The following is a 12,873-nucleotide window of genomic DNA, read 5'->3' on the forward strand; positions in this document are numbered from 1 at the left end:
GAGGGCTGGCTGTGCTCCGCGAGGAGCTTCACCGAGACCCGGCAGAGACACGGGGAACAGCCGGGAACAGCCACGGTGCTTGGTAGGCGGGGTGGGCGCGGGGTGGGCGCGACGCTGCCCGTGCAGGGGTCGGTCCTGCAGAGTCTGTCCCTGCGGGGTCTGTTCCTGCGGGATCTCTCCCCGCGGGGTCTGTCCCTGCGGGGTCTCTTCCTGCGGGATGTGCTCCTGCGGGGTCTGTTCCTGCGGGGTCTGTTCCTGGGCCTCCCGCCCGCCCCGGCTCCGGGGTAAATCATTAACCGGGCCCGGCTGCCGGCAGCGCGCCTCTCATCGCCGCCCGCACTCGCCCGGGACCGGCGGCCGGGCACACACCGACCCCGCCGCCCGTCCCAGCCCCCGGCACCGCCAGGGCACCGCGCCGGGGCCGGCGGCCGCGCAGCCATGGAGGGAGAGGAGAACGGGACCCTGCACATGTCCTGCGGCTCCAGCGAGCCGCCCTACGCGGAGGAGCTTCTCAGGAGTAAGTGTGGGACGGGAGGAGAGGGGGCTGCCCGCCCGACACCGGGGAGCGGCCCCGGCAGAGCCCTCGGCACCCACCCGCGGCGGGATGGCGGGGTCTGTCCTGTGCCCCTGCCCCTGTCCCTGCCCCTGCCCCTTAGCCCTTCTTGCCCGGAGAGGAAATCCCCGAGCAGAGGCCGGCATCCGCCTGTCCCGGCCGATCCTCGGTCTGTCTGGGGGCCGAGCTGGCTCCGGGGCAGGGCGAGAGCCCAGCACGGTCCCAGCCCAGGCCCGCGGGTGGCGATGTCACCGAACGGGGCGGGCGGCCGGGAGCTGCCCCTGGAACTGCGCCGGGTCTCGGGCTCCGTCCGGTGAGATTTTAGGAGTGGAGACGTCCGCTGAGACGTGCGCTGCCCCGCCTGCAGCCGAGTCTGCAAGTGCCGGGGTTTTCTGAAGCAGGTTAGGTTAAAGAGGCTGGGGAAGAGGCTCTGCTCTGCCTTCAGACAGGCTGCGGGTCCGGCAGGAGTTAGTACAGGTGATCAGCATGAACTTCTCCTACATTAAACACGATTCCACTGCCGTGCCTTTTTCTGTCTCTGGACACACATACCTTGGGAGAAAATGTACTTCAACCACCAGTTGTGGGTCAAAGTTGATATCCGTACCTAGTGTCAATGGAGACATAAAACCTATCCCCTATGAGTAAATGTTGATATCCATATGCAGCTTTAAGGCAGAAGCAAAAATAATTTTGGTGAAGACATCAAGTTTTATCTCAGGCTAGGTATATCAGGGGCTTTTCCTTACATTGTTCTTGTGCCCTACAAAATTTCACTGAGCTCATAGTAAGTTTGCCTCCCTAAGAAAGTTACATGTAACGTGTCTATGAACATATGATGGAAGCAGAGAACTAATACTGAGTGAATACATGTTTGCTAGTAGCCTGCTTGGAAGAGTTCCCAGATTATGTATTTATTTCCGCTACATATTTACATTCACCTAAGGATATTTGTGCTGAAACTTCCCCTTTCTGAAAGGGGCTACTGCATAATGCTTTGAGAAGGTGAAGGCGTATTCTTCCCACCTGCTGTCTGTGGATCCTGGAAAGATTTAGTAATGAAATTCAGTATTTGAATGGTTCTGTGGAGTCAGTGGTCTGCCTGTGTAACTAGGGATGAGTGCAAGTGTTTGCAGGAATAGGGCAAAAAAGCCCCTCAGAGATGGTGTTCTTACATTACTGTTTGAAAAGCTTGTGAAATCAATCAGAACTGTCTGCTTTCTTCTCTCTGCAGGCCTTGACCTACCAGGGAGATTTCTCTTTGCAACCTTGACTCTGATGACGCTCATTGCCATTCTGGTATTTATAGAGGAAGCAGTCTACATCTACAGGAAAATCCCCTCCTCCAAAAGATCAATCATAATTTGGATTAATGCTGCAGCTCCAGTAAGTTAACATAGAAACAAGATAAAATTCAGTATTGAAAATAGGCCTTCCCTGAAAATCCACAGGAGCCATGAGCTTCATCTCTGCCCTTCATACAACCTTCATCCCTTTCCTCTTTAGGTGATCTCTACTACTTCATGCATTGGCATGTGGGTTCCTCGCTCAGCAATGTTTACAGATTTCACAGCAGGAATGTGAGTATTCTGTTTGTATCTAGGTGTCGCTCCAAACCCTGAATTTCTTCCCTTTAAACATCTGCTGCTCTTGGTAACACAGTCATTCTGTAAATTTAACAATTCAGTAATTTTTTTGTTTGAGTTGAAATCTCTTGGCAGCTCTTTCCTGGGAGGTGGAAAATGCTGAAACAGCTCCCAGTGCTACAGTCCTCTAGTGTGGGAGCATCAGTATGAAGGATCTGTGACTCGCATGTAATTGATTCCTTGGATTGACAGTCTCCTTGGAGCAGTAGTCTGTCTTTCCTCTCTCTGCATGTCATGTGGAATGAGAGTCTGGCCTGTGACGTCTTCCCTGCACTTTAACAAATGATGAGCCATGGAGGTCTACTATTAATGGTGCCAAGTGAGCCCCCGATGAGTATATCAATGTAAAAATGTTCCACAGTTGTCCTGCTAAGAGCACTTTGTGTGTGAGCATGACAGCTCTGCATGCACAAAGAAGGGAAAAATGTGGTCCCTGCTTTCTGGAGGTGATGGCACAGCCCTGGTGGGCAGGACCAAGTAGGGGTATGCTATGGCCCTGAGCACTCTACATCTGGAGATGAGGAAAGGAGTAAAAGAGGAGGGACAGCACAATAGTAGGGAATACTGTTGGCATGTAGCAGTGTGTGCAGGTAGTGCAGATTGCCAGAAACTCCCAATAATCCAGTCCCGTGGCACTTCAAGCATATTTTGATTCTCTCTTCTTCCTTGCCCAAGCTGCAGGCAGTGCAACCGAGGACCTCTTTTATTGATTTGATTTCCATGTTTGGTGGCATAATCTGTAGTTCCTGGGTAGGGTTGAGAATGTACAGCTGGGAAAGGAGGGAGATTTGGAGTTGCAGCAATCAGTGCTTTGTCTGCAGAGGAACCACACCCTGCCTGGGCCAGCACATTCAATGATAGCTATTTATGTGAACATAGCCATGTTTGTTGGTTGAAAGCCATGTTTGAGGAGGAAGAGGACTTGTTCTAAAAAGTTCTGACTAGTCAGAACTAGATAACTTATGGAAAAATACAGCCAGAGTGACTGGGACCAGGAAAGCCTGTGCTTTAATACCAACTGTGCCACCAGCCACCAAAGTGGCTTTGGGGAATTCCACACCTGCTCTGTGCCTCAGTTTATTCCTCTTTCAGCGAGGTTAGGGCAGTTCTGTTCCTCCAAGGTGATGGAAAGCAGAATCTGTCTCAAAGATAGAGCTAGAATTTTGTTGATTGCAAAGCATAAGCTGTAGAAACCCTGTACAGATGGTGGCACCGGCCTGCACAGGCATACGAGACACACAGGGAAGTTTAAGCTGGAATTCTCTTCTTCTCCTAGATTTTTTGCCATAGTTATCCACAAGTTCCTGATGATGATGATTAAAGAGTGTGGAGGCCAGAAGGTGCTCCTCAGACGGTTTGAAAATGGTCACTTCACCATCAGCACTGGCCCCTGCTGCTGCTGCTGCCTCTGCCTCCCTCGTGTGCCCATCACCAGGTGAGTCACCCCCTTAAGGATTCCCAGCTTGAAAATGGCTGCTGGAATTCAGACAGCTCGGCAAGGCCAGGATTACAGTAAAACTTCCCCAAAGTCAGTCTCAGGCCATCTAAAGCTCTCTCTTTTAAACAGTATTTTCTCTTTGGGTCTGTACACCACCACTAATTTATTTAATTTCTATAATGCAGAGGTGTGTGGGAGGAGGAATTTCTACTCTAGGAAACCTAACAATTGACATTTCAGTTTCTTTTCATTCCAGAAGGGAACAAATGTCTGGAGATTTGGTATTATTCACAAGGAGAATTGTCAAATAGAACCTCTCTTGATAGAAAATTTCTCTCACTTTGATAAAATGGAAATGTTTCATTCTGATTTTGACTTCAAAACTACTTGAGATTAAAATAATTTTTAGAACAAAAAGTAGATGTAAATCTTGTAAAACGTTCTCAATGAATTGGCATTGTCTGGTGAGGCAAAAGTAGATGTTTTCTTTTTCTAAACTTAGTATTAAAGCATGGTTGAGAAGTGGGGTAAGGATGGAGAGCTACAGGAGCTAATATACTGTAACATAAACCTGTCCTTTGAGTATGGCCTGGTAGAGCTCCTCCTCTGGTTAGTGTCACCCTGTCCCTTATACACCTCTCCACAGCCTGGAAGCCTCGAGCTTTCCTACTGGCGTAGAGCATGAGACTGTTTCTCTCCTTATAGGCAAAATCTGAGGGACTGAACATACAAAGGAGAGTTTTCTATGAGGGTGCGTAGTGTCAGAGGGACCTAGGGGGCTTTATGGTCTATTTAAAGGAAAGCATCAAACAGAACACAGCATAATGGTTTCTGCTGCATTTTCAAAAATTCTATTTTTTTATTACAGTAATTTCTCCTTAAACTCCCTCCTTTGGTATTAGAATTTAAACTTTGGTTTCCATCATTTTATTTTAATAGAGTAACACTAATTATTTGCATGGAGGGGGTACCAAGAAGAGGTAGTAAACCAATAAAAAATGTACCTTTATCTGTTTTTCTTCCCATGTCTATCACCCTCTGTATAGCTGGGATCTTGGGAGAGGATCCCCTACTCTGCCTTCTGTTGTTCAGCCCAGTGGCAGCTTATGCAGGATAATGTCAGCTAATATGGACTCATTTCAGGAGCTAGACAGTGCCTACTACAGCTGGCAGGAAGGACAGCTGTCTGTTTTTTAAAAAAAGAAAAAGCTTTTTGCTCTGCAGAGAGCTTAGGCCTCCTTCTCCAGTGTCTGTACTACTGGGAAGCTCATCTGCTCTCTGCTTCTAGCCTCTAGCCTTTTCCCATTGCAGGGTACCTGTTTAAAAAAAAAAAAAATTGGCAAGCTATAGGAGAGAAAAGTCAGTTTCTCCTTCCTTCCATAGGTAGTTTTTGGGGAAACAGGGATCTACCCCAAGGGATGGGTTCATTCTTGAAAAAAAAATTATCTGCAGTCCTGGGGAACATAATAAGGTACAGATGAGGCAATGTAACAATCCATGCAATAGGGAGAGATGTGGCAGAAGAGGTCTGGTGATCAGAAAAGGTGGGCCCATGTTAACAAGGGAAACAACTCGTGGCATTGCAGTGACTGTACTGTTTGTCATATGTATTATTCTTTAAAGCCCTCTGGGAATAATAAATCTTTGAAAAGGCACACATTAAGTGGCTGGCCTATTGCAGGTCTTTCCACATGTGTTTAGGCTGTTGATAATCTTGTGGTTATTAGCTATTTTCATTGAGTAATTCCTGTAATTACTGGTTCATGGCTATATCTTTTAGCACACTAAATGGCAGCCTGTTGCCTGTGAGACATCTCTGATGGCAGTGTCAAGGGCCCAAGGAACTCCAATGAAAACAACATTGAAAGTATGGGAAATAATGCCCAGTAAGAGACTAAAACTTGAGGCAGCTGTTGCAGCTGCAACTTCTCCTGTGGAAGCTGAGAGTTCAGTCAGCCTTCATGCCCTCTGTTAGACAGGTCATCCACCCCTTTCCTGGTGGCCTTTTAGTGCTGGCTGGCCAGCAGGCTGTGTTCTGGACCCACTTTATACTGCCAGAAGTGAAGGAATCCTGAGCTGTCCTGCTGGCCTTGTGCAATTTGCTGAGTGAGAGACTGTTCCTTTCTTCTGTTCAACTACAGAGGAGCAAACCCAGATGCTTACATGGTACTCTCATGCTGCACTGGAAAACCATCAGTCCTTTCACCTAAGTCTGTATGATTCCCTTTCTTGATCTACCACGGGACTAGGAAGTGGCTGAACAGGCTGATTTCCAATTTCATGGGAGAACTGAAATAATAAGGCAAGAGCAAATGGCATCATTGTTCAGAAACCGGTTATGCAGATACTGTCTCCCTGGTTGGCTTCAGGGCAGAGAAAGACATCATGTTTTGCCCAGCTTTGGTTAGTAGTACTTGCTGCAGAGCAGGAAAAGTACTATTTTTGTAGAGATTTTACTAAAGAAACATTGGGAAATTCTTGGAAATATTTTCTAACCTTGAAGCTGTTGCTCCCCAGATTTTAGCCACTACTACAGGAGTGGAAATGCTTTGCAGTTGACAGCATCCAGAAAATGTTATTAAGGTTGCTAATATGATCTTGGCCTATCTAATTTACTTATTGTTTATTATTTTGGCCAGGAAAACCCTCTTTTGGCTGAAGCTGAGCACCTTTCAATTTGCTGTCTTTCGGCCTGTGCTTGTATTTTTATCAATAGTACTTTGGACTAATGACAATTACGTCCTATACAATGTAAGTAACTATTTTAATCAGAGAAGGTCCTCAAAATCCATAGGTTTCAGGGTTGATGGAACAATCTAAGCCTACAGCTAAACTGCGAAATCTGGGACCACTTCCAAGTGAGTCCTTCAACATTCTTTTGAGACCAGAAGCATATAATTTCTGTTTTCCTTGACTCTCTTGGAAAGAAATTGGGCCGGGGGGGGCGGGGGGGGGCAAGGGGGTTGGGCATCAGATTATGCTCCAATACATTTCCCAGTTTGTATGGTTAGAATAGCAGGATTGCAAGTTGCCCTGTGGGATGTATCTGCCCTGTGCTTTGTAAGGTACAGCCTTAAGAAACAAGTGAATGTACTGGCATGTTAACAGGAAGCCTAATTCTATGTTTTTCAGCAAATCATGGTGATTTTTATACCTGTGCAAAATTAAAAGATAATGCTGTACTTCTGCTTTGTACCATGCAACTTGTAACCTGCGAGATGATGGAGAAATCTGTATATGATAATAATTCGGCACCTCTCAGATAACTCAGACTAAAAGTAATATTTTTGTTGTTTCATGGTATAAAATGAATGATCCATCTGAGATGTCAGGCTGAACATGCTCTCATGAGCTGTTGAGCATGGCCAGGTGCTGCTGAGGTCTTTGAAAAGGCACACACTCCATGGCTGGCAATTGCACCATTGAGGGGTTGTCACTTGGCACCTCCCCAGGATGAACACATCTCCGTGTTGGTGCCTGCAGGAGGAGAGCCTGTGCCAACACTCCTGTTGGTACTGGGCAGTTTCCCCATGCAAAACGTGGCAACTGCTGCTGCAGCTTTCATGGAGCTAGAAAAAAAGTATTTTAACTTGTTCACAAGTTCTTCCTAGAAACAGCAAAGTAAGGTTCTATGAGGTTGTGTGATTTGCTTCTCAGTTGTCTCCCAAAGGACCTGCACTGTGGATCAGCTGCTTCATTGGTGCCCTCACCCTTTTTGCTCTGTGGGCAGTAGGAATCATGTTTCGAAAAGTTAGGATTCTCCTTAAATGTAAGAACATTATCCCAAAGTTTGCTCTTTATCAGGTGAGAACTTTAATATTTCTGGTAAGAATTTCTCTTAACTGCTGATACTATTCTGCCTCTCTAGTTCTTGCTCCTTTGTTGAAAATTTATGGCATTTTTTCCCATTAAATACACTGTGCAAAGCCATATTTATACCTGATTAAAGCTGCATCCCTTTGAAGCCCTCTCCTTGGCTGCTGTTCAGTTTTACTTTGAGCCAATTTATCTCTAGTCTCTCAGGACTGCTGGAGATGGGAAAGCCATATAAAATATATTCATCTTTATACCACAGAAATCACAACAGCACTTTCTGTGGGGCTTGAAGGAAGCCTTGTAGAGGTGGTATGCTGAAATGCTACGTTAAAAGTGCTGGTGTGTACCTCAGGGAGGATATGTTGCATTGTGCAGGTGGTTGTTGTTTGAACTGTTTCAGCATTCCACAATATGCTGTTTTAACACTATTTTTCTTGGCCATTCTGCACTTCAGAATTAGATAATAGTGAAAATACTGGCTGTGAATCATTAAATAGTAAGGAACAGAACCGCATAGGTTAGATTGAAAAAGCACAGGGACAAGGCCACCCTCTTCCACATCACTCTGAATGGAGTCCAGCAGAATCCTTGGATATGCATCCTTCTTGAACAGGCCACTCATCAAGGCAGGTGCACTGAGGTTAGGTAAATTATTAAGCACTTATAAAGACAGTAAACAGGATGGTCACACCTGCAAAGCTGTGTTAGGGTGAATTCAGGTTTGGGATGGCAAACTCTTGCTGTGAGGGTTAAGATTCAGGCAGTTCCACCAGCAGCTACAGAGCCACTTGGATAACTCCATAGCAGTGAAGGTTTGGCTCAGTGTAATGTGATGTGCAAGTGGTGGTTGCTGAACTCAAGCTGTGAAGAGTCCCTCATGCCTTCTGGCAAACAAACCAGTCTCATATCATTCATTTGGGGACCACTACATCTCCCTGCTGTGGCAAAAAGAGGAGACAACAGGAAAAATGTTCTTTGAGTCTTTCTTCCATTAAGGAAGAACATAAGCTCATGGGTCAAATTAACTGGCATTTTTTAAACATTGTTACTAATTATTCAGAATTCCGTATTATTTGAAATCCCTGCTGGGAGGTCTGTGTATAATGTACCTCCCAAAAGGAGAGCTGAGAAGAAATACTTTTCAAGTCCAGGATTAATATAATACTCCTATTCAGAGCAATATCATCCTGACCTTAAGATGAATTCTGCAGGATGGCAGGCGCCCTGCTGGTTGATGGGGGGAAAGGGAGGGCAAGCAAGGAGGAATGAGGCAAAAGAGGTTCTGTTATTAAAGCAGAATTGTTGTGTGAACTATAAACCCCTTTCTGATAGCTAAGGCATTTGTTTTCCCTTTCTGGTGCAGTTTATTGTCATTCTGAACCACCTGCAAATCACTATTATCAACATGCTCGCTACACAAAAAATCATTCCCTGTGCTCCACCACTCACCTCTACAGCAAGAGGATCATGTAAGTTTTCTGGGGGAAGAATGTTCTTCATTAACTTATAAAAGTACCAGTTCAATGTTGCTAATGGCAATCTCTGTTTTTTTCCCAAAATACAAATTTCATGGTATCACTAGCTTTTGGAGAATCTTATTTTTTAGTTTAAAAACAAGAACAAAAATTTTGTAGCTGTCATGATCATAGAGAATAACTTGATAATGAGAAGAGCTGGAATCAGAAATGAGAGGAAATCAACATGCATAATTACTGTTGAATCTCTTGTATTTTGGATGCTTATTGATGGGCAATACTGGAATTCTGTAACTGATGTCACTGCTGTGTGCAAGAGACATGGGGACAGGATGATAGAATTTGCTCCTTTTGCACAGGTGAAAATGAATAAGCCAATTACTATTTTTTTTTGTCTGATAGTAGTTTTCCTTTGTGGGGGCTTTTTTTGTCTCCCTTTTTCTTTTTTTTGGCAGATATAGCCCATCAGCTGCTCATCATGGAAATGTTTCTGATAACTGTAATCTCTAGAGTGGTGTATCGGAGAAAATACCATGACCTAGAGCCTCCAGAGTGTGTGGCTGAAGAACCCAGGGACAAGAAGCAGACTCCTAAGATTATCCTGAATGGTGCAGCTGTTGAAGATGGATTGCCAAAGGTTTAGAAGCCTCCTGTGCTCCTGTTATGCAGGAGCTGCAAGATGAACTACAGGAAATTGTATATTCTTGCAACAAAACCCACCACTGTCCATGGTGGAACAACTTCTGGCATAAATGGCTGTGAGCTGCAGTGCTGAAGGGACCAGTAAAGATAATCCTGTTGATTCTCCAGCAATGCATGCATGGTGTGAGTCTTTTCACACCATGTAATCTACTAAAATTTGATACCATTTTGTACTGTTACCAAGCACTTGATCGTGTGCCAAACTGTCTTACAATATGATTTTATTTTTTATCTATTAGAATGGCTATGATTTAGAGTTAATTCAGAGTGATTATTTTTCATATTTTTTTACTTTTAATTTTTTTTCACCCTGGATTGCTGTCATATGTCCAACACAAAATTTTTCCATGCTTCCTGCCTTTCAACAGATCATCTCTCACTTGAAGCCACAAGCTCACCATATCTAATTCTGTTCTGTAAATACAGTCTCATATGTTTGTTCTGAAATCCCCAAACTCATGTGGGCTGCCCACCTACAGAAACAATGATCTCTCTAGGGCAAGACTTTCTACATTCCTTGGCAATTCACCTCCTAAACTGGTAAATACAGAGTTACTGTTTGTAAATATGCCAGGCGTTCTTCCTGTGGACAGCAGGTTCTCTGTGGGTGGCCTGGAAAAGGAAAGTAGGAGTTAGAGTCTGGGATGTCTTCTGCCACTGGTCTGTGGTGTTACGTGGTGCTTTGGTTCTCTGCTTGGAAAATGGGGATGTTGATACTCAGGATCCTTGCACTAACGTGGTCTGTGAGGATGGGAGCGGCTGAAGGGACAATTGGGGTGCTGGTCACCAGCCAGGTGACCGTGAGCCAGCGTGTCCCTAGGTGGCCAAGAAGGCCAATGGCACCTGCCTGTATCAGCAATAGTGTGGCCAGCAGGACCAGGGCAGGATTGTCCCACTGGTGAGGCCACACCTCAAATCTTTTTTTCAGGTTTGGGCCTCTCATGACAAAAAGGACATTGAGGTGCTGGAGTGTGTCCAGAGAAGGGCAAGAGAACAAAGCTAGGCAGACAGAGTCACAGTATGCCTTGGGTTGGAAGAGACCTTTAAAAGTCCTCTAGTCCAAGCCCCTGCAGTGAGCAGGAGACTTTTACCTAGAGCAGATTGCTCAGAGTCCCATCCAATCTGACCTTGAATGTTTCCAGGGATGGAGCACCTGCCACCTCTTTGGGCCACCCATTCCACTGTTTTACACTTTTCACTTTAAAAATGTATTCCTTATATCTAATCTGAATCTATGCTCCTGTAGCTGAAAACCTTTATCCCTTGTCCTATTGCAACAGGCCCTGCTAAAAAGGGTGTCCTCATCTTTCTTCAGTCCCCTTTGGTACTGGAAGGCCACAATAAGGTGGCCTCTTCCCAGAGCCTTCTCTTCTGCAGGCTGAACAGTCCCATCTCCCTCAGCCTGGCTACATAGGCTGAAGTGTTCCAGCCCTCTCGCTGTTTCTGTGGCCCTTCTCTGGACCCACTCCAACACACAGTGGGCTTTATTTATGGCTTACATTGAATTAAAACCTTGAATTCAGTTTGGGAGTTGGTGCAAAATGAAATATTCTGAAAACAACTAGTGGTCCCCCTGAAGTAGAAATTGGGGCTGACTTAAAATGTTTTCTTCTTTCTGATTGAGATCAGAAACAGTATTTTCTTTAACAACTGGGGGAATGCCATTATAGTAGAAAATATGTATTATTTTTGTTTTGAAATGGTTGATGCAATTTTTATATTTAATCTTTTTTTTCTAAGTAGGCAGTCTGGGAAATTAATACAGACTCTTGAACTGCAGTAATTTGAGAGAATCTGGACTTTTCCCTTGAAAAATAATTTATGTGAAATTTTTTACTCTGCATTAGAGTGCATTAGAATTAACTGGAATCAGCTAATTTATTCTCAGCATGAGAAATCTTCTTAATGTATTTTAACATTATGACTATTAGTATATTCCTGATGTTGCTTTATATCAGTGTAATCTAGGCCACAGGTACATACATAGGTTTGAAGAGCAATACTGAATTTCATATAACAGCTTTGGGGTGGTTGGCTGCAAGTTCAATCAGCTTCAAAATTGGAAAATAAAATATTTTGAGTTGGTAAGGCATCTTTGTGTCTTCTGTAGCAGTTCTGCAAGGGAATGCTTTGATGGGTGGGATCTGTGGCATGGAAAAGCAGATCCATGTGCTGTGCCATGGAGAGTGCATTTGAAAACAGATGGAGTGTGTAAGAAGTGGTGTCTGCAGGTCCTGACTAGGCTGCTGGGGCACAGCAAAAATCTTCACTCATCACTCTTGGGCTGGTATCTGTCATGTCTCTAGTGCCTGTTAAATATATCTTGTAAATATCAGTGTGGGCCTGATTTAGCCATAGGTATCGCTAGCTGCTGTGTTTTTGGATAGTTATTTAATACTTGTTGTGACCTTCATCTGACATATTTCAGCAATAAGGTGTGCTGTGGTGATTGTCAAGCAGACTTTGGATTTGGCAGCAAATCTGTTTACTATGCATAGTCACAGAGATCGCATACCAAACATCACTTACACAGAAGCCTTTTCAGAGCAAAACTAGACAAACATTTTCTTAAATATATGCCCAAGAGCTTTCCTGAGTTACAGCTTATGCGAGTGTAGCGGAGTGTGTAATGGGCCTTATTGTAACAATTTATTTTTTTTTTTTTATTAAACTTTCTTGCCTTCCTCTGGCTCAGACCAATAGCTGTGTCCTGGAGGCCTCCATTGCAGGGCTTTCATTCAGGTACTCTTGAAATGAAAACACTGCAAGTCACCAGCTCTGAGCTGGACCTTAATCAGAAAAACAAAACAGAAAGCCGGAAATTCTTCTAGTCTCAGTTCTGATAACCATCCATTTCAGGCTACTTTCAACTACGTGTTTGTGATTGAAGTATTTGAAAACAGTTGACAACAGCTAGAAGATAAGTTTCACAACTCATTTTATACATCTGTAGTAAAATAATAAATGTTAGGGTGAGTACATAACCTTTATGCCATGTTTGCCTGGGATTATTGTGTGAGGAAGGGTAAAGGTAATATTATCAGTGTTTTCTGTGATTAACAACATGAAACAGAGATAAGCATACACAGAGGTGTGTGACTGAGGATTAAGAGGCTTCAGGCACGTGGAAGTAATCCATTAGAACATGGGAAAAGATGAGTCATATGCTTTGGGTGTCCTTGTGCTAAAGATGCAGGCAGGAGGGTGAACAATGGCCATGAAATCTCCTGGAGGGTCATGTAG

At 44.5% G+C, this 12,873-nt stretch overlaps 1 protein-coding gene across 1 annotated transcript; it reads left to right on the plus strand.

Annotated features, from left to right (window-relative positions):
- Nucleotides 1-438: 438 nt before the first annotated feature.
- LOC134058079 (organic solute transporter subunit alpha-like) lies at nucleotides 439-10,305 on the plus strand. The gene is made up of 8 exons (XM_062515158.1): nucleotides 439-517; nucleotides 1,788-1,939; nucleotides 2,060-2,133; nucleotides 3,476-3,634; nucleotides 6,277-6,388; nucleotides 7,295-7,441; nucleotides 8,817-8,922; nucleotides 9,384-10,305. Exons 1-8 carry the CDS (start codon nucleotides 439-441, stop codon nucleotides 9,569-9,571), a joined length of 1,017 nt encoding a protein of 338 aa, XP_062371142.1. The 3' UTR covers nucleotides 9,572-10,305.
- Nucleotides 10,306-12,873: the final 2,568 nt, after the last annotated feature.

Source organism: Cinclus cinclus, chromosome 2 (assembly GCF_963662255.1).
Source record: "Cinclus cinclus chromosome 2, bCinCin1.1, whole genome shotgun sequence".
Lineage (NCBI taxonomy): Eukaryota > Metazoa > Chordata > Aves > Passeriformes > Cinclidae > Cinclus > Cinclus cinclus.

Excerpts from the sequence above, each read along its gene's own strand:
- LOC134058079 (XM_062515158.1), top strand. The coding sequence starts at position 439 with ATGGAGGGAGAGGAGAACGGGACCCTGCACATGTCCTGCGGCTCCAGC. Across the intron at positions 3,635-6,276 it reads CCTCGTGTGCCCATCACCAG|GAAAACCCTCTTTTGGCTGA; the intron begins GTGAGTCACCCC and ends TATTTTGGCCAG. Across the intron at positions 7,442-8,816 it reads CAAAGTTTGCTCTTTATCAG|TTTATTGTCATTCTGAACCA; the intron begins GTGAGAACTTTA and ends TTTCTGGTGCAG.